Raw genomic sequence first — 22,406 nt, 5'->3', positions numbered from 1 at the left:
AGATTTTGTTATAGCCGTGAGACTACGACGCGCTTCCTATAACTTTTTGGTCGGTTATATTTTTAATAGGTAAGTTCCCTTTTGCGTAAGTTTGGATTATGGTTTGCACCGGTTTTTAACTATGCAGTGCAAAATAGGATAAATATATATTTTTTTAAAATAAATAGTTAACAATCTAAATGTATTTTTAAATATTTTTTTTTTTACCAAAGACAAACTATGCTAGACTGAAATTTTAGAATATTCATTTAAAAATATTTCGTTCTATTAACACATACTATTAAAAACATTAAAATACCAATAGGTACCTACGCCGAAACATGAAGAAAGAAATAATAATAAAGATTAAGTTCACACTTACCATGAATTTAAATCCGCATGCAGGAGGCAGTCCTTTCAATAACTCAGCATTACACTTCAAAATATTTCACATTAGTCCACTTAATCCATCACTTGAGGTCCAAAACACGAACTGTACGACCAAACTTTTTCACAAAAAAAAAGTAAAAATAATTCTATAAAAAAAAACTAAATCGTCTTCAATAAATTAAAAATTGAAAAAGGAAAACACATTCAAATTTCGAATCTGCACATTCCCGCCAAATGTTTATTTATTTCGTCGGTACGGCAGGCAAAGGCACAGCGGCGCGCGTCCAACCACGAGCGGAGCCGGTTCGCTGTTGATTGTTTTATTTTGAACTCGACGGCCGCGCCGCGGTTCAAGCGCGCAACGGCCGAGCGTCCCTCGACATACGATACCAAAAAAAGGTACTCTTAAAAACAAACCCTTTCTAGGGATAGGAACTTTTTAATGAGATGAGATGAAAAAAATATTAGCTGCACTTGATAAAAACCTGTTTATTGATTTTGTGTAGCGAGCAACAAATTGTTTTGGTTCATAACAACAAACGTTTTGATAAATTGATAAACAAATAAATATTAAAAAATAACATAAAAAGGGATTTCACACAATTTTCTTACAAATTAAAATCTTAGCTGGGTAAACAAATTCTACATGCATATTTACACAGAAAACTTCATAAAATTATTCCTAATAGGATGCCGTATTCTTAATTCGGTACTGAAATTACCGTATTTATTTATGAATCACTTATTATTGCCTTGGTAAGATTTGATACATTTCTTCAGTCAGGCACAAAATCACAAAACCTATTTAAAAGTACACTTGTGAGCTTGCGCCATCTACCGGCGTTTAGTTGAACTTACAATCAGCTTTTCGACGGAACTTCTTCAGTACTCGCTAGTTTCTCTTCCTCATTTTGTTCAACATCATTTTCTAGTTTTTCTATATCTTCTATACTTATATCTCCTTCGAAATCATTCTTATTAGTATTTTTATCAACATTAGCTCGTTTTAAGAACGGTTCATGTAAAGCTTTGTATAGTTTCTTTGCTTTCGTAGCTCCGAACCCAGGACATTCGGCGAGCCTTGCCTCCGATGCTTTTATCATATTTTCTAACGTACCGAATATTGATATAAGCGTCATAGCATCGGTTTTGTTGACTGGTTTTATTGTCGTTAATGCATTTATCACCTAGAAAAGAAACGCGATTTATTTTTGGGTCGATAATTCTTAATGTATGTACTTTCCTGATGTAGATGTTCCCTTAACCTTATGTGCTCCCATATACACTACACCTATGTACTCCCTTATGTACTGCCCTATGTACTGACTTATGTTTTTTGATGAAACATTGCAAAAATCCCTACTAATATTACAAATGCGAAAGTAACTCTGTCTGCCTGTCTGTCTGTTACGCTTTCACATCTAAACCTATGAACCGATTTTAATAAACAGAGATAGAGATGACCTTGAGAAAAACCATAGGATATTTTTTTCCAGACTTTTGAAGAATTCTCTTGGAAACGCAATATAACGGAACACTACGCGGGCGAAACCACGGGCGGAAGCTAGTATAGCTGGTAAACTTTAAGGGAAAAGCTAGTTGTTACAATAATAATGATCGCCTTAAGGTTGACTGGAGAGAATGCCCATGGCATTAAGTCCGCCTTTGTAATTGTATGATTGCATAAAGTTAAATAAATAAATAAATGATAATTACCTTCTGATGTGGATCATTCTCAATCTTTTCCATGATCCTGTCAGGTGGTTTGTTTTCATAAATCTTATAGTTTTCTATGATTTTAGCTGCTTCCTCTGGATTCCATGCCAACATTAGCGTTAAGTCAGTCAAAAGACATATCCTGGTTAAGTTCTTTAGTGAACTGTGGGGTTCTTTTAGATCTACCTAAAAGAGGATAATCTTTTTAAATCTATTCTAATGTTGTAAAGAGGAAAAAAATGTTTTTGTTTGTTTCGGGAAAGTTAATAGTATGAAACTATACTGCATTATAAAAATGAAATTGATAGAACAATGCTTTCACTTGCCATTTCTTTTTTTACACAAATGCTCCAAAGGAGGGTTGTTGTATATGTTACAACCTTCCTTACAACATCATAAGCCTTATTTCTACTTTGAGCAAGCATTAGGTGATTAACACTCAGAGGCAATAAAAAGCTTCCTTACATATTAATTAGTTATTCAATACATTTAAGAAATTATATTGACAAAAATGTCCAAAACTATTCACCAAAAAAATTCAAAAAAAAAAAATTCAAAAATATGTTACCTGAACCAATAGAACTCTTAGTTCATACTTCTTCCCGAGCTCCTTGATTCTGTTGTGTATATAGTCGGGGTTCATGTTATGGTAGCGGAGAGACAGGAACAGCAGGCATATAGTTTTGCCCACCTCATAGTCGGGTATTATATCATCATATTCCCACGGTACACTTGTGATGAACTTTAGTACTGGATTACCTCTCTGAAAAAAAGATATTTTAAGTCAACTAGGATTATACTGTAGCTCATTAACAATAAAATTATGCCCAAAATAGGCATGCCTAATTTGGGGGCCAATTGTTAATCTTCTTGTATGTATTTACATATTTTGGATAATATTTTTTGAGTTATACTTTTTTTAGATTTACACAATATTGCATCATAATTTGTTAATCTCTTCGTGAAAATGTATGATTTGCTGGTTTTATTATTCAGTTATGTACTAAAATATATACATATTTAGGTTGAATTACCTGTTTTTGATTAACTAGTACACAGTGCGTCTTTGAAGATGCGGGTTTGGTAACAGGATCTTTTGATGTTCCTGAAAAAAATAAGTGTTTATATCAATCATTCTTCTAGTTACAGAAACGACTTTTATATACTTGATTTATATTACGACTTATAATCTTCAGGTAGGTAGATTTATAAACATTCATAAATAAATGCAGACATGATAAGGAAACTGCAACCTACCAGGTTGAACTTGATGTAAAGTTTCGGATTCAAGTTTTAGCTGCTTTGGAGATGTTGGTTCACTAATTTCAGCAAGTAAATCGTCGAAACCATCTTCTAATTCCATTGAGACAATAAAGCTCACAACAGTGCGAATTAATAAATTATAAATCAAATTCAAATATTTCGCAGTTTCTGCTCCCGGCTTGTTTGTTGATATTATATTTTGACATTAGCACTGCAGTGACGTGACAGTGACAATGAAATGATGTTTCTAAATATTTCAAATGGATATTGATCATTATATTGATGAATTCGACTAAGCAGAAGTGCTGAATGAAAGCTAAGCCAATGATAAATCAAATTTTATTCTTCTCGTGGACTCTCAGAAACCTTAAACACAAACCATTTACAAACACACAATCTATATTTTTCCACAAATCGTCAGTGACAGTTAAAATCGTCAGATACGTAAGTCAACGTCAGAAACTGTCACAAGACACAATCACAAGTTTAGCAGATCTGTCAGTCAATTTGTCAGTCAGTCAAATGAAATCGCCTTCGCTGAATGAAAGACCGCGCAAAATTCTATAATATTTATTATTTTAATACAAAGTACCATTTCAAACCTAATAGATGATTCTTAAAGTGGTTTCGGACTATTTTAATTATGTAATGTATGTATGAGTACCGCGTTCTCTACAATAATGTGCAAGTTACAACTATGAGCAGCATTCCTTCGACTAGTAAATCTAAACAATACGATGGATTCGAAGATGATGATCTGTTCGACGACTCTTCACTGCTGGCACATTTTGATAGTACCTCGATACAGAGATCCAAGTTTTCTGAGAGTGTCATAAATGATTCTGGGAATAGAAGTGCTTTGAATGTCAGGTGAGTTTGTTTTGAAGAATAAAGTTTTCTGGCGTGACTAAAAAAGCCTGTTTACTCATTTATAATTCATCATACTCATCATATTCATCTTCCAAAAACAAATATTTTTAAATAACTGCATGTGTTAAGACTATATAATATATTCATCATTGATGTAATTGTTTACCTGTGTAATACTATCTGCAATAGATTATATGCACAGCATGTATAATTGCGCAATTTACAATACAGTCACACAAAGGTCCTGCCATATCCTTTCAATAGCATTAATATTTTTACTCCTATTATAGTGCATTATGTTGCGATGAAGAAATCAGCGGCTATGACAAGCTGACTGGGAAGACATGGATCTACCCAACCAACTACCCAGTCAGGGATTACCAGTTTAACATCATTAAAGCTGCTATTCTGAAGAACACCTTGGTAAGAATCTATACAAAAGTTATTAAAAGTAGCAATTTATTGCTTGTTTTACCCTATGGCCTCTGAAACTGCTGAACCGAATTTGAAAAAATATTTCTCTATTATCTATATTTTTTAGGGATATGGGAAGAACTTCTCTAGAATGCAGGTGAAACCAAAAAAAACAGCTAGTAGTGGATCAAAAAATAAATGCTGGATTTCACTAAAAATATTCTTTAGTGTTTGTCTATTAGTGCCTGTAACCACTTCATATAATATTAGTGGATAGTTTATTGTTAAATTATTATTTAACATATTTTTTTTTGTAACAGGTGAGCTTACCAACTGGATTGGGCAAAACATTTATAGCGGCTGTGATTATGTACAACTTCTACCGCTGGTACCCTCTCGGCAAGATAGTGTTCACAGCTCCTACGAGGCCACTTGTTGCTCAGCAGATTGAAGCATGCTATAACATTATAGCCATACCACCCAGTGATACTATTGAAATGACAGGTAAAACAAGTGAAAAATAACCTGCAACATTTTTTATTTTTATTTTACATATTTATTCCTTTATTTCAGGCAACTAGGGCCCATATAAATACAAAGACATATATATCATTCATAACAATACTTATAAACTAATATATAAAATATTACTACTACACACGAAGTGTCGGCGTCGTGTTACGCTGCGTGGTGTCGCGTAGCCATCCTCGGAATCTCCTACACTTATACATACTACCATACACACACACACACACACACAGTCACAGTATCTACATGACGTGAACCTAATCTACATATAGGAACATACATATTAAAACAACATTGTTTCCTAGAATTGTTCTGATATTTTATCAACATAGTTTAGCTATGCATCATATTATGTAGCTGAAGCTTATGTAGTTCCTGGTCTAAATATAAAGCTGCTATTATAATGACTCACAGATAACTCAATAATGAAGGAACCATTATTTAGCCATATTGCCACATTAATACTATGCTTAATATTTTCTCAGGTCACATGCAAGTTAATACAAGAAAGCAACATTGGCAGAGTAAAAGAGTGTTCTTTGCCACACCTCAAGTCATTTACAATGATATGAAATCAGGCATTTGTCCATGCGACAAAGTGCGATGTCTAGTCATAGATGAGGCACATCGAGCGAGGGGAAACTATGCTTACTGCCAGATTATATCCACCTTAGATGATATGAACCATAAGATTTATAGAGTACTGGCACTGTCTGCAACTCCTGGGAGCAGAGTTGAAGATGTTATTAATGTAAGTTACTGTTTCATAATAAATATTAAACATTCTTCTGCATCATGTATATATCTGACAAGGAATTGTAAGCATCAATCTTTAATTTACTGAAATAGTATATTATGGGTCAGTATTGCAACCAGTCAAGCAAACCCTAAAACTAAAGTTTACATAAACTGTTCAAATATAATGTATAGAGTTCAGTTATATCGCGTTTTCAAGAGAATTCTTCAGAAGTCTCGGATAAAAACTATCCTATGTTCTTTCTCAAGGTCAACTCTATCTCTACCAAATTTTATTAAAATCAGTTCAGTGTTTTAGACGTGAAAGCGTTAGGGTGCGTCCACATCTGGCGAATGCGCCGCGAATGCGCAGCATGCGAGCCGATCGCGAGCTGTCCGCGAGCTGCGCGCGTGCAGCATAGATATAATATTACTAAACAAGATTGCGCACGCTCAAAATATATATTTACGAAAATGAACTCTATTCTAACGCAATAAGGTACTAAATTGGTTGCATAATACACAGAGGCAAATCCGAGCCGAGAGAGATAGTTCGAACGGAGGCTGTTTGTCTCTTTCTAACACCTTGCCAGCATAAAAAATGTTGTGATCAAAAGTTTTGTCTTCCCAAAAAACAATTGAATCACATAAAATTTTTATCTTATTTTAACAATTGTAAGTCAACATATTAATAACAATCGCATTAATTTATTCGTATTTATTATTAAAACATAAACAACAAAAATTTTTATTTTGTTTTTTTTTTCTCTTGCGGTGAACCCTGAACATTCTTGGCGCGTAATCAGCATTTAAAATTTTGTTTATATTTTTTGTATTAAATCAATTTAAACTATTTAAATGGTGAAAAAGTGTTGCGTTTATACTTGTAAAAGTGAATCCTATGGTGGTTGCAATATATCGTTCCACAGGTAAGCTAATAATAACATTTTCGTAAACCAAACAACTAGGGTGCCCATGAATTCTTGTAACGAGTCAAAATATGGGTGATGGATTTTAAAACTGTTTTACTATTGTTATAGCTTCCCAAAAAAAGAAAAAAGGCGACATAAATGGCTCAGCAGTCTATATATGAAGTAGAAATACAAAAAAAAACAGTCTTCACTTCGAATCTTCCTGCTTTTATACTGCTAATTCCCGCTAATTATTAAAAGCCTTTATTAGTATCTTAAGGTCACAAACTGCGTAAGTTAAAACTTCAATACCAATCTGTGTTTAATAATCTTAGCAAATTCGGATTTGTCTCACATAGCTTAATCTCATAGTCACCCTATTAGAAAGGGACAGACAGCCTCCGTACTAACTGTTTCACTCGGCTCGTTTTTTGGGTTTATATGCGCAGTCCTGTTTACTAATATTATGTCTATGGCGTGCAGTCACTGCAATAGTTCGGTGCGCCTCTTTAGCGCAACTCACGCAAGGCTCGTATAGAGCGCGCGATCTGCGCGCACTCAGTTCTCGCCCTTACAGTTCCGTATATTGGCTCAGTACTATCGAAGATGGCAGACGTCGCGCGCCGCCTGCGCGCCGCTCGCGTGCGGCGCTTAGGTCGCGCGCGAGCTGCGCGCGGGCCAAGCAGAAGCGGCCATCGAACAAAAATGCACGCGCGCAGCTCGCGGACAGCTCGCGATCGGCTCGCGTGCTGCGCATTCGCCAGATGTGGACGCACCCTAACAGACAGACAGAGTTACTTTCGCATTTATAATATTAGTAGGGATGGCAGAATAGCCTTATTCGTTAGCATTTATGCAAGAACCTATACATCTTCTGGCTCTTTTCTATGTCCAAATATAACAATATATCAAAGATGAATATTTGCACGGTTCTAGGTGGTAAAAAACCTTCACATAGCTCACTTGGAGCTGCGTACAGAGAATTGTATCGACGTGTCTCCGTACAGCCACGCGCGAAAGATCAACACTACGATCATACAGCTCGGTCCGCAGCTCACGCAGATAAGACAACAGTATATTGAGGTGATATTACTTATTATTATACCTTTAACACCATCTGGTTTTAGGTAAACCCTTGACTTTGACTCCCTCGTTTGTCTAGTGGTCGCAAGCGCGGCTGCTGTGCTCGAGGTCTCGGGTTCGATTCCCGGGTCGGGCCGAAATCGCTTTATGGATTTTCTTAAACTTTCACAAAGCAGCCCGTAGTCTGGAAGTTGGTGATTGATTCACCCGTGCATCGGAGAGCACGTAAATGTCGGTCCTGCGCCTGATCTCTTTCCAGTCGTGTCGGATTGCCGTCCCATCGGGCTATGAGAGTAAAGGAATAGGGAGTGCACCTGTGTCTGCGCAAATGCTCGTGCACTATAATATGTCCTGCGCAGCTGGCTGATCTCCTTAAGTGAGAACAGCCGCCGTGGCCGTAATCGGCCGTGGACGCCATTATAGGTAAACCCTTGCAGTGAATAAGTGCACATCAGTCTGTAATCAGCAAACACTTCAATAATATCGTAATATTATACCTACACCTTCTGATTAGAGGTATACCCTTTTTTTCAAGTACCTATACTTCTCTTATTTCAATATATCATAGTTGCAAGGCAGTCTCAAAATTTATAAACACATTTCGCATAAGAATTGAAGAATTGAAACTAATATTTAATGTATGTATGTATATGTAATCTTAATAAAAAATTAACATTTCAGATATTAGATGGTTATGCTAGAAGGCTGAAACAAATGAATATCCTTCCGCCTAATTTGGGAAATCTCTCCAAAGGACGCATTGTGATGCTTTACAAGGAGTATCAAAATAAAGACCGGGCTTCCAGGTAAGAAAATTGTTTTTGCCTCTCGCGGAATACGTACATTAATTGTAAACGTGAATATCTACACTAATAATAAATAAATAATGCCGGGACATTTTTCACACACGGTCGGTTAGCCCCATGGTACGTTATTAATTAACTTGTGTTATGGGTGCTAACACAACTGATAAACTACATATAGCTACATATTATACATATTTATAAATACATATTATAACACCCAGACCACGGGCAACAAGCATGCTCATCACACAAATGTCGACCGAACCGAGAATCGAACCCGGGACCTCAGGTTCGGCAGTCCGGCACGGTGACCATTGCGCCATCGAGGTCGTCACTATACACTATACTATACTAATATTATAAAGAGGAACACTTTGTTTGGTTGTAATGGATAAACTCAAAACTACTGGACCGATTTTAAATATTCTTTCACCATTAGAAAGCTATATTATCTGCGAGTAACATAGGCTATATTTTATCCCGGTGCGGGCAGTAGCTCCCACGGGACGCGGGTGAAACCGCGGGAAAACGGCTAGTTATTCTATAAAGAGAAATAGTAGTACATACTGTTGTATTATGTTTATCTGCGGCGTGACTATAAAACCGTGCTATATGTTACGTGCTTTGTTTACACGTTTTTAAAACATAGTTTGGTCTACGTGCCGTTAAAAACATGCACTAAATTCAACAATCATTTTTTCCCCAGGCACCCTCAACACAACTACATAATGAAAGACTTCACAGGCCTCATATCACTCTACCACGGCCTAGAACTGCTAGTTCAGCACGGCTCCAGGGTGTTCCTGAATTTCTTCGACGAGCACCCGGAGAAGTCCTGGATACAGATGGATGACAGGCTCACAGCGTTGCTGGAGAGGCTCCGAGATGATTTAGGAGTCAATCCCCTGGCGCTGGATAGGAGTATATTGCCAGATGGGACTATACCTGAGGTATGAAGCATTTCATTTCATTAACAATCATCATCTCTTGAGCCTTTTCCCAACTATGTTATGGTCGCCTTCTAGTCTCACCGGATGCAGCTGAGTACCAATGTTCTACAGGGACAACTTCAACTTCCGGATCAGAATATTTCAGTAACAATATATTTTTATGTAATTTGTAAATACTATATGTTCATGCAATCTTCGACCCTAACGTTAAAGCCTAAGGACTAAAATCATTCATTGCATCAAGCGTTGTTTACTAAATTATTGTTTCCTTTTGGACGTGACTAATTAAATTAGCTTCCTATGAGTGTGTTTGAAATTGCAGATGCCAAAAGACTTATGCTTCGGTCACCCCAAGTTTGACAAGCTTAAAGAAATAATAACGTATCATTTCACTAAAGCACAACATAACAAACAGGATACAAGAGCTATAGGTAAGCTTTTTACACGTGCAATAAACTCTTGCACAATAATTATTTACTGATAGACTTTTATTTTCAAATAAAGAATTTATTTACTGCATTTTTTTTTATATAAATATATAGTATCGTAAAACAACCCATTTTTTTCGCAGTATTCTGCGAGTACCGGGAGAGCGTGAACCTGGTACATTGCTTATTACTGCAGTGCAGACCACTCGTCAAGCCGCAAATGTTTGTGGGCCAAGGCGCTTCGGGTAAGATCACTTCTCTAGATTGCTTAGCATATTATGTGCTTATGATGATATAAATTGTGTTACCTGTAATAAAGTCATCGATATAATTGTTAAACACATTTTCCAGACTTATTTTTTTTTATACCATGATGAAGAATTCAAAATGTAATACAAAATTTACAATTTAATTACTTATTTCATGTATTCCACCACTCTATATCTTATTGCCATAGTGTATTTTACTTTGGCTGCTATAAGCTTTGCTTGACGATGAATAGCCCCAAACCTTACTAAAAATACGCAAATCAAAGTTCTTTCTTTTCTCCGATACGATGACTGTAGGCACAAAATCTAACAATTTCAACTTTACCTTGACCATTAACTTACCCACCAGGCAAAGACGGTAAGACTGTAGTATCACAAAAGCAACAGTTGCGAGTGATGCGCAGTTTCCGCGAGGGTCAGTGCAACGTGCTGGTGGCCACCTGCGTCGCTGAGGAGGGGCTGGACGTCGGCTCCGTGGACCTCATCGTCTGCTTCGATATATCCACCAAGTCGCCTGTCCGACTGGTGCAGAGGTCAGTTATATTAGAGAGGCTGTTTATACCTATTATCATATAAGATGACTTTGTATACCATGTACATTATTTACAAAACTTTGAAGTAACTTAAAACTTATTATATTAAAAAAAAATGCACTTTAATCAGCAATCAGCCTTTTTATCGTCCCACTGCTGGGCACAGGCCTCCTCTCTCATAGAGAAGGATTGAGCGTTAACCACCACACTTGCTCAATGCTGGTTGGTGATTTTAGACATTATACTCCAGGTTTCTTCCAGATGTTTTCCTTCATCTTTTATCTGCCATTGGTATCCAAGAAATACTTCTAAGTACAAACTTAGAAGTTTCCTTGGTACTTGCTTGACATGGAATCTAACCCACATATTTTGAGAAGTTGGTTCTTTTATCCATTTCATATTATACATCTTTTTGTTACCAGATGTGGGCGAACCGGTCGTGAGCGAGGAGGACAAGTCTTCATTCTAGTCACAGAAGGCAGGGAGCATCAGGTAAATTAAAACCGGATTCCATGTTCCTATTCCATTTTCTTAACCAAGCTGCGTATGTGTCGATAATAAGCAGTTACTAGTTCGCATAAATATTTTTATGGCTATACATTTTTATATTATTTTTTCTGAAGATCATATGATCAGACTGACTTACAAAAAAGTTATTTACTTTATAAATATTATGCACCCACAAAACCAATTTCTTGATTTCTTAATCCTCACCACAGACACTACAAGACTGCATGCGGCAAAGAGACGGGCTCAACAAGAAGGTTCTTCAATCTAAGGAGGTTGAAAACAACCTCTACAAGTTGAACCCGCGCATGATACCGCACGACTTCGTGCCGCAGTGTCAGAAGATGTTTATCACGGTGGAGAAGAAACCTGATCCTAAGGAGAAGAGTAAAGAAGGGATTGAGAAGGCTAAAAAGGTAAGTTTTAATAGCATAAATGTTTTTTTCATAAGTCACAATACAGAAGGTTGATTACTATTTGCTTGAACAACTACTAACCTCAAGTCATGAAATATTTATGACATAATAACTTAAAATAATCTGCAAGAATTTAAAACCAATAATACTTGCTTATGACTGGGGCTCATACATAATCTTACAATGGTATATTTACGTTGTTATAGGGTCAAAAAGATTTAAGAACTATGCTACTAAGTAGACCTTCCACAAGCGGTATGAACTCATCCAACAAAGAAACTGAAAGCAGTAGTATAATCACTGAAGCGGAATTCAACGAATTGTTCCCGCAAGGATATACTAGCACTTCATTGTTGGCTACATCTAAAGAATATTGGGCTATGAACAAAGGTAAGAAATTAGAATTAATCTATGTCTTCAATTTATAGGGACTGACTTCACTATTTATAGGATATTTTTTCTATCGGAAAACACTTCAATATTTTGCTATACGTACCTAAACAAATGTGATAAAGTTTACAGTATGTCTATAGGCCTTAGTTGTCCGATAATAAAGGATTAAATTATAAAACTAACTTGATTTTGGTCAGTATTATGAAGGTTCACAGGACACACTTTGAATATTGCAGAAACAATTAAGAATCTCCCAACATCAGAGGGCAATGAACTGAAGCTAACTAAATGGCTTGAATGGCAGCGAACGCTACAGAAAACTATAAATATACACCACTCTAAAGATACTGAAATATTATCTGAACTGTTACAATACAGTGATGCTAAAAGATTCGAATTGCCACCATCTACACAGAATCCTTGTAAGTATATACTTTATTTCATCTTACACTAGCTTTTTCCCCGTGGTTTTACCCGCGTCCTTGGGAAACTTCATCCTGCACCCGGATAAAATATAGCCTATGTTCACCGGTAATAATGTAGCTTCCCAACAGTGAAAGAATTTGTCAAATCGGTCAAGTACATAGATTCTGAGCCTATTCATGTCAAACAATCAAATATTTCCTCTTTAAAAACTATTGCCCTAATCCTATGTGATGTGATCAATACGACCATTTTAAATTACAGGTTTTTCGAGTCAAGAATTACAAACACAACCACATAGGCTCACGCCCCTCACTCCAGTCAAATTAACATCTCCAGCGAAATCTAAACAGCCGCCTAAAAAGAAACAAAAAGTACCTATTCCTAAACCTCTAGATAAGAGAGATGGAGACATTCGAGCTCTCTTCAGTACTGCTACGAAATCCACTAAAAGTTATACCAAAGTTATTAATGACTTAGGTCTTCAAAATGACGGTAGTCTACCTACAAGATTGATTAGCTTACTCGTTGACTTAAGTGTTGACAATACAAACGCAAACAAAAAGTGTTATATCTGCCAAAATATCTGCGAATGTTGCCTTTTGAAAGGTATAAAACAAGAAAATAAAGTTCCAATGGTGCTACTAGAGTCTGTAAGAAACCCCAAATTACCTAACATTAATCTAATTGATGATTTCGACGCGGAAACTATCTTAAAATGTATTAAAAAGGCAGAAGAAAATGAACAGAATGTTATAAACAATTTTGATTTAGATGCAGATTTTCTTTCACCCGAGTATGACATTCCTTCACCCTATATTGAAGAACAACCTAAAAATGAGAATGTTTCTATGGCTTCGGATAACTTTGATATCGGTGACATAGCCGATATATTCGCTGACAGTAGTCCTGAGGAAGCTTTAAAAGAGGAAAGTTCGGTAAAAGATGAAAGTTCAGCAAAAGAAGAAAGTCCTATAAAAGAAGAGCCGAAGGAAGCTAAGGCAGCATTAGGATACTTCGGCTTGGACAGTATAGATGACATATTTGCTGACGATGAAATAGATAATACACCACCAGAACAAACACAAAAGACTCAACACAAACCCAAAGATGACGTCACCACTCAAAACGTTAAAATAAGTAGATCTCCTACTTTTGAAAATCCCCGCAGCCCTTCAATATTATCTGGAAGAATAAAACCTAAAGAAGTTCCTACTTCTCCGATACTTTGCAGTCAACCGCGCAAGTACCAGCTCAGCACCAAGAAAGATAAGCCTCACAGTTCCACGCCCATCATAAGTTGTAGGAAACAACTGATAAAAGAACCAACGAACAATAATAGCTTAATGTCCACACCTGCTGAAATCCCGGGAACTTCGACTAGAGATAGCCTAAATAACACCACTAATAAAAGTTTAATGACGATAACACAACTTGTGGATATGATTAACAGAACAGAGAATAACGCATCAGCATTTAAGGCAAACGTTTCTGATAGACAACCACCAGATGACGAAAGGAGTACATCACCAATTTTATTAACACAAGCTGAGAGAAATAAAACTGTCAATAAAAATACTTTGGACAAATCAGTAGCATCGACATCTCAGAACTTTACAAAAAGTCTTGTTATACTAGACAGTGATAGCGATAGCGATTCAGACAGCACACAGATATATGACCCAACAGATATACAAACTACTGTTAATAATATTGAAACATTAGATAAAACTAATGTCAGTCCTTTAGGCGGCAAACGAAAACGAGACTTGGATAGTAGCATGATCACAGCTTCACCATATTTCAATAAGAAACCAAAATTAGATAATGATGCTGAAAAACAAATGTCCATACAAGAAAAAGTGTTAGCAGTCATGCGAAAGAACAAAAGTGTCGTTACGAACGATAAAACTGTTCTAAGCTGCATGGTATCACAGCCTAGTTTCTCATCGCAAAAGGAAAATGAGAATCCCCAGTTCTTAAATGGCAATGGCGTAAATAAATTGAGCTTATTACAAAGGTTTAGAAGAGATAGCAAATATGACACTACTAAGAGTAAAGTGAATGGAATGTACAAAAGTCCGATCAAGCCTCAAGTAAAGCTTGCTGATAATAAACGAAAACTAGCGTTTGATGATAGTGACGATGATTTCGTTGATGATGAGAAGAGCGATTTAAGAAATCACACGGAACACAAACATAATGATAATACGTATAGATCTACAACTAATCATAAAGTTCGAAAAGTAAGTTGATATATCATTTATTTGTCCATAGCGACTCTTTAATTACACTGGTCAAAGGCATTTTTGTCACGAGGTGAAACATAAAATTTCGTTTAGAATATTTGATACGTAATCGAAGTCCAGAACATAAAGTTGCACGTCGGGATTTAAAGATATACCCTTCTTAAAGTACTAGATAACTATTAGTGTATGAGTATTTTACTGATAATATATGATTTCAGAAAAAGAAGAAAGGCAACGAATTCTTGGACATGGAAGCGGAGCTATCTGACGATGATGACCACAGCGGCGACGAGCTCTCGGACGAGAGTGTCGGTAGTATCATCGATTTTATATGCGATGACGACAATGTGACGCATCATGAAGACATACAGGCTGTGTACCTTAAGTCTATCAAGTACGTAGAGAAATATCCCTTGTCGTAATTTCATCATCATCATCCTCCTGCCCTTATCACAATTTTATTTGGGATCGGCGCAGCATGTTTTCTTCTTCCATGCTCACAAGTAACATTCTTTCTTACCATATCTACTTTCATCCATAAAATTCTGCTCCCCAAAGTTCCTTTTCTCCTACCGACTCAGCACTAAACATAGGCGAGATTGAAATAAATTCTGACCATCTGCTTACTCTTTTAGAATCTTTGGATCTCACTAAAGGCGCGGGTCCCGACAACATACCACCGCTATTTATTGTCAAGTGTGCCAAAGGTTTAGTTAAGCCTCTAAAGATTATTTTCACGCGTTCTGTTACGGAGGGATTTTTTCCCAGTATATGGAAGTACTCCTACATAACACCGGTTCACAAAAGTGGAATTAAGAGTGCCATCGATAATTATAGACCCATTTCCAAATTATGCCTGTTTGGTAAAATTCTTGAACGAATCATCTACAAGCAAGTTTATAGCACTTTTTCTACGACATTTATTCCCCAACAACACGGCTTTCTTAAAAATCGCTCGACTAGTACTAACCTTCTGTCCTTTGTCGACTTCGTTACTACAAGTATGGACGATGGGGGGCAGGTGGATTGTATTTTTACTGATTATAGTAAATGTTTCGATCGTATTGATCATACTATCCTTTTGCAAAAAATTTTTCATGCAGGCATTCATGGTAACTTATACCGGTGGATAACATCCTACATAAAGAATCGTACCCAAGCTGTTGTAGTCAATGGAGTTGTGTCTAAGCGGTATGTAGTCCCCTCAGGAGTTCCCCAGGGATCACTTCTTGGGCCCTTGTTATTTAATATCTTCATAAACGACATTCATACGTGCTTTCGAAATTCGTTATTTCTACTTTACGCAGACGATATGAAGATGTTTAAATGCATAAACAACCTCGGGGACTGCTACTGCTTGCAGCAAGATCTCGATAGACTTGAAAATTATTGTCGGTCCAATAATTTAGAACTCAACGTGTCAAAATGTTACTCAATGACATTTACTCGCAAGCCCAACTTCATATCCTACACGTATACGCTAAAGAAAGACCAGCTAAAACGAGTAGATTCCATACGGGATTTAGGTGTGATACATGATTCCAAACTTACCTATGAGAGGCACGTAGATCATATAGTAAGTAAAGCTAACAAAGCCATGGGATTCTTAAAAAGGTCTTGTTCCCAGTTTACGGATCTCAAAATAATTAAAATCTTATACTGTTCCTTCGTCCGTAGTTCACTTGAGTACTGTTCGCAGGTCTGGAATCCCATGTATGACATCTATATCTCAAGACTGGAATCTGTTCAGCGAAACTTTACGCGATTCCTGCAGTATAAGTGTAAAACACGCGACCATAATTATGAATTGAGATGCAAGAGATACCATCTACTACCACTCAAGGCGCGAAGGAATATATCGGATATCTCTTTTCTCGTTAAGTTAACACAATCCTATATCGATGCCCCGCAACTTCTTTCCAAGATTAACTTACGCGTTCCCACTAGATCTTCTAGAACACCCTTCCTTCTTCTTAACGTTCCCCGTTGTTATACTAATTACAGACAGAATTCGTTCTTTATAAGATGCGCAAAGTTCTACAACAGTCTGGTCGACTTTTCTGAACTTGACTTATTCGTTACTAAACCACATGTCTATACATATAATAAATCTGTAAAAAAACTGTGTCTGTACATTGAATATATTAAAAAAATAATAATTGGGTGGGGTTTAGAAACAGTAATGGAGCACAAATCCAAAAAAAAAATTCTGTCTGTATGTCTGTATGTCTGTTTGTTTGTACACGCTAATCTTCGGAACTACTGGACGGATTTCAATGATTTTTTCTTTGTTGTATCAGTATTAAGCCTGGTCAACATATAGGCTATAATTTATCTTCGAAACTTGAAGACCTGATGCAGAACACCAACAGACCAACAAAACTATAAGAGATACCAAAATGGTGCCATAGCAAAAATTGTTTCATGTGATGAGCATTTTCAGCTGAGATCATAAATTTTAAGATCTGGAACACCTGATGTGGAACCCCAAGAGCCCAGCTTCTCTGTACCATATACAGGTACGACGTTTTAGCAAAAGTTGTTCAACTTGATAAGCACTTTCTATTGACTTATACAAATTGAAGATCTAAAACACCTGATGTGGAACTCCAGGGGCCCAGCTAGACTATAGCATATAGAGGTGTGACGTTTTAGCAAAAGTTGTTCAATCTGATAAGCACTCTCTGTTGACTTATAAAAATTGAAGATGTAAAACACCTGATGTGGAACCCCAGGAGCCCAGCTAGACTATAGCATATAAAGATATGACGTTTTTGCAAAAGTGGTTCAATCTAATAAGCACTCTCTATTGACGTATATACATCGAAGATCTGAAACACCTGATGTGGAACTTCAAGAGCAATACTACACTTGAAATGTATAGAAACGAATGTTATGAAATAGGTATGGTGACACAAAACCGACGATTATCCCTTTATACACTATAGAAATATGAACTCAAGGACAATCTCCGGTGGACGTCGTTAAAAAAAGACAATCCCCGGTTCTGTGCTATACCATTGCTAACGTGGATGAAAACTACTTGGGCTATTGTGATGGGATGCTAATGGACTGGAATGGGGAAACTACGGGAACTATGGCACCTGCCGATGATAATGTATTAGATACATGTAAAAATTGCAGGTGGAGACTTCGCCAGCTCACTTACTGGGCCCCCGGGAATCAGTCACTGAATAGCAACAAGAGGGCAACAGGGACATGAGCGGCTGAAGTGTGAGAATACCTCGGCGGATTTTAAACGCAGATTACGCGCTCCCTGTGGGTCACTTACCACGTGGCATCCTCCGAGTAGGGCTACTAACCCTGCTCTAGCGACTCCACTCTGGACGGCCAAGCCAAGCCAAAGGCTTGAGACCTACCCCCGTCATGGTTCACTCCGACCGGCCGGAGATGGGGGCAGTATACTCTCCCTGGAGAACTCAGTATATATAGCCCCGCGGGGTAGCTACTCCCCGTCATCAGCCTCAGATGTCCTGCGGTGCTTATATCTCATTATTATTGTCTTTATTATCTCAAGAGCCTTTGTCCCAATTATGTTAGAGTCGACTTCCAGTCACGATGCAACTGAGTACCAGTGTTTTATAAGGAGCGACTGCCTATCTGACCTCCACAACCCGGTTACCCGCTCAACCCAACACCCCTGGGTAAAACTGGTCAGACTTACTGGTCTGACTACCCATAACGACTGCCAAGAATGTTCATGTTTTACAGTTTAACATGCCTTCCAAATAACGGTCATTGGTATCCAAAATATACGTAGAAAGTACCTACATACGAACTTAGAAAAGTTGCATTGGCAGGTACTTGCCAGACCTGGAATCAAAGACGCACGCTCATACTTGAGAGATTGGTTCTCTACCCACTAAACCACCACGACTTCCACTAAGTCACCACGACTTTGTCATCTATTTAATGTTTTTTACGTAATAATACGTGTAATGTTTTTGCCACACACAACTTAAATGCGGACTAATTAGAATCACTACTTTTATCCCTATGGTCGCGTCTATTGCGGTTCAGTTCGCAGCGTTTTGTTTAGTCTGCTGTGCTTTTGCCGTTGAAGTACAAAAATTAAATATATGGAACGTTTCTAATGCGTATTCCGTTGTTTTCAAGTCAACGGGCTCTTAAAATTCTTTGATTTTGCTAACCCCGTAGTCGCTGGCATAAGGGACAGGATCCGCGTACGAAGTCGCGGGCAGAAGCTAGTATTGAATAAATTACTGACTAAACATTGGTTCGATAGCTGTTCTATCTAGTAGCAACACGTATTATTGTTACAGTGTAGTAATGTAGTTTTGTTTAAGTTAAGTTTTTCCTTTTTTTTAATATTATTCCTAATTTTGTTTCCTTTTCTCTCTCAAGCATGCTCTTCATAAAAACCTAAATGCGAAAACATGTTATTGGTTAATAGATGCATAATTTGTTATTTTTGTTACCTAGTTGTTAATACTGTCCCTCTTATTATAAAAACTGCTGCAAGTAGTGGTTTAAACCCGACTGAAGACGTCTTGGTTTGTTACGGTACTTACGATAGTCTTGACATCCTTATTACAAAACGTAGACTAAGAGAAGACTGTTAAGTACTTCGATTTGTCTATGGTTCAAATAATATCCACAGATTATAAGCAACAAATATTTAAATCATTCTTTCAATCGTTCCGATTTCTATGCGCCGTTCCTTTTTACATTATTTTGTTAAGTCTATTTTGATGAAAAATAAATAACTATGATAATAAAAAAAAATTCTCTGCAGTTGAAAATATTACTTTTTATTATTTAAAGGTAATTTTATATTTCTAGTATCTTTTAACGATATACATGATCCAATTATTCTCTTTAAACAACTATCGAGTTTGCGCGTATAACGGAACGTCAGCGCGTATCCGAGTTATGTTTTGTTTTTAGGTTAGAAATAATTTAGATTATTTTCATCCCGATTTAAATGATTAAATAAGGCGTTGTGCATCTCATTAGAACCTCTTCAAAATTAAGTGCACAATAACTTACACACAGAATATCGTGTGCATTAAATTACCAAAAGAAAATGAAACATTTGAAACAACATAAAAGTAGAAAATTATATTTTATCCCGATGTCTATTTATACAGTCAAATGCACTGATACATGTTGGACACTGTTCTTCATCACACAATCTTGTTCCCTTTCTCATCTAGGCATTTTTGTACATTTTAGCAAGCTTCCAGTCTTTTCCAAACATTGCATATTACTGGCAGAGATACGGCTTGCAAAACGCCAAAATAGTCTTGAATCTGTAAATAAACAATAGACTGTATGATAATCTGATATATTTTCGGAGTTTCATCAAAATCTATGTGGTAGTTTATGCGTGGAACATAAACAAACATCCATAATAAAAACATTGACTCTTATACAATTAATTAGGATGTTTTGGCAACCTACTTGCACTGTAAAGGCTACTTACTTTATGGCGAGCCCAGTTGAGCATCATAGGATCATCCTGGACTATCATCATGCATTCAATTGACTATTATGTCGAAAAACGTAAATCGTTATTTATATCGAAAATTGTCGTCAGGTAATTTGAAGAGATTTTGTCGATGACGCATTCTGTTGGGTCCCCGGACACTCTCAATAGTATTCTAACACATCCAAGTATTCCAAATCACACATATTTATATCCACTTTCGTTTTTTTCATCACAAAACAAATAACCTCAAAAGTAAATAATGTCGGAATTTGACGTTTGTCGACTAAGTACTGCAGTTAAACTAGGGGGCTCGATGGTTTATCTTTTGTACTACAGATAGTAATAGGACTTGCGATAAACTGCGTTTTGTAATAACGTTTTTTCAAGGTCGTACTTAAAGGTGGATTAAAGGTAGTACAAAAGCCGATACTTATTTGATACCGCGATTTATAATAAGAGGGTGTATGTTTTCCGATTATAATAAAATAAAATAAAATAAATAAAATCCCTTGTCGTAATTTCTTTACAGAAAATTGAAGGGCTGAATTTTCTTTAGGTTGTTTCACTCAGGTATTGCTTGTGGATTTATAAGTTTCATAGTTTAGAATAAATAGTTGTTTCATGATGAAGTTCTTCTCACATTTAGCTTATTCTCAGGTCAATAATTGTATTTAAAATTACGTGTTTTCTTACCTCTTCAGGAGTCCTGTAAGAGCCGGTGCTTTTAAAATACCTGAATTGCCAAAGAGATTCAATAAGGAGGAGGTTTTATCGCAGTACGTTGAGGAGGACTCGTATGAAATGGTATGTACTTTCCGATTATCATTACCTATCCTCTTTTGCTGTCTGAACGCTTTCTTGTTCCATTTTATAAATATTTATACTGACTTCCGCCAGCAATTTCATCCGTTTCCAAAAAAAAATACTTTTCGAACCGGATAAAAAGAAGCCTATCTGGTTTTCTGATGTTTAAGCTATATTTTTGCCAAAGTATGAATCTCGGTTCAGCAGTTTGCGCATGAAGTAGGAACAAACATACACCACGAATTTTCTCCTTTATAATATTAGTATGATTTTACAGGATAGCTTCTGTGTGGACTCCAACATTGGCTTAACACAAGGTCACGAGGTCTCGGAGCTGGAATTAGCTGAAATGTTATTAGAAGAGCAAAGAAAAACTAAGAAGAAATACAGACGAATATGTTCACAGGATGACAGCCCTGAGGTCAAAAGAAATAAACCTAAAAGGAGACTGATTGAAAGTGATTCTGATGACGATGGTGCTTAGTGAATTTTTAACTTACTATTTATCATGCATTATGTATGACAAAGATGTTTTATCAAGTGTTGTTAGATAGAAAACCTATGAGGTGCAGTAAAACCGTTGTTTTTTGTTATTATAGGCAGACAGCTACTGCAATGTAGCCTAACATATAAAGTACAATTTGGTCTCAGCATAATTGTTTTAATATCCTTAGTTATTGTTTAACTGTGAATGAGTCCAAGATGATAAATAGGTACAATTTTGAACATGACATAGACTAAGTAAATATGAGTTTTATAGACAAGTATCCAGCCGGTCTGGGTAGTACCGAAACTGTGATATAAATATGTATAATTAATGATACTTAGTATTTATGATTTTGATACTGAATAATAGGGTAGTGTCCAGGGTCGAAATAATGAAATAATATTTAGTCCGCTTTTTAGATAATCAAAAAATATTGGATACGTATTTTTTCTTTTTTTAATTAAACATAAAATGACAAAGATAATACACTTCAAAAATTAGGAGTGGGGGCCTTTTACGTCACAGTGTCCTGAAAATTGTAGCAACTTGTGACGTCACACTCAACTTTAACACGCTATATCTTAACAAGTTCTGATCCAATTTAAAAAAGAAAAAATACGTATCGCTTAATTTTGGACAATCTACAAGACGGACTAATTATTATTTTTTAGGAAACTAGCCTATTCTAAGTTCATCTTATAATTTATTACGGTTAATGCTTATGTAATTTGCTATAATTTGTGTAAATCATGTTGTATATAAAATTTGAAATAAAAAAA

General features: G+C 36.4%; 3 protein-coding genes across 3 annotated transcripts in view; 1 reads left to right on the top strand and 2 right to left on the bottom strand.

The window, feature by feature from the left end:
* LOC110383912 (uncharacterized) overlaps positions 1 to 709 on the bottom strand; it is a 74,196-nt gene extending 73,487 nt beyond the window's left edge. Inside the window, exon 1 of the mRNA XM_049838589.2 lies at positions 362 to 709. The gene's annotated coding sequence lies outside the window, so the exon portion shown is untranslated. The remainder of the gene's footprint in view (positions 1 to 361) is intronic.
* A 134-nt stretch (positions 710 to 843) lies between these two features.
* LOC110383957 (DNA excision repair protein ERCC-1) lies at positions 844 to 3,506 on the bottom strand. Its single transcript, XM_064037165.1, has 5 exons — positions 3,343 to 3,506; positions 3,120 to 3,190; positions 2,654 to 2,848; positions 2,086 to 2,271; positions 844 to 1,556 (listed from the first exon to the last, which is right to left on the bottom strand). Exons 1-5 carry the CDS (start codon positions 3,446 to 3,448, stop codon positions 1,230 to 1,232), a joined length of 885 nt encoding a protein of 294 aa, XP_063893235.1. The 5' UTR covers positions 3,449 to 3,506; the 3' UTR covers positions 844 to 1,229.
* A 358-nt stretch (positions 3,507 to 3,864) lies between these two features.
* LOC110383937 (Fanconi anemia group M protein) lies at positions 3,865 to 22,305 on the top strand. Its single transcript, XM_064037146.1, has 18 exons — positions 3,865 to 4,218; positions 4,509 to 4,641; positions 4,953 to 5,136; positions 5,646 to 5,911; positions 7,743 to 7,889; positions 8,571 to 8,695; positions 9,402 to 9,645; positions 9,968 to 10,076; positions 10,217 to 10,318; positions 10,692 to 10,875; positions 11,298 to 11,367; positions 11,595 to 11,798; positions 12,005 to 12,188; positions 12,428 to 12,613; positions 12,879 to 14,860; positions 15,082 to 15,257; positions 21,038 to 21,140; positions 21,418 to 22,305. The coding sequence occupies exons 1-18, from the start codon at positions 4,001 to 4,003 to the stop codon at positions 21,622 to 21,624; spliced, it is 4,824 nt and encodes a 1,607-aa protein (XP_063893216.1). The 5' UTR covers positions 3,865 to 4,000; the 3' UTR covers positions 21,625 to 22,305.
* The last annotated feature ends 101 nt before the right edge of the window (positions 22,306 to 22,406 follow it).

Source organism: Helicoverpa armigera, chromosome 12 (genome assembly GCF_030705265.1).
Source record: "Helicoverpa armigera isolate CAAS_96S chromosome 12, ASM3070526v1, whole genome shotgun sequence".
In the NCBI taxonomy this organism is placed as follows: Eukaryota; Metazoa; Arthropoda; class Insecta; order Lepidoptera; family Noctuidae; genus Helicoverpa; species Helicoverpa armigera.
This window is presented reverse-complemented; position numbering and strand designations above follow the sequence as displayed.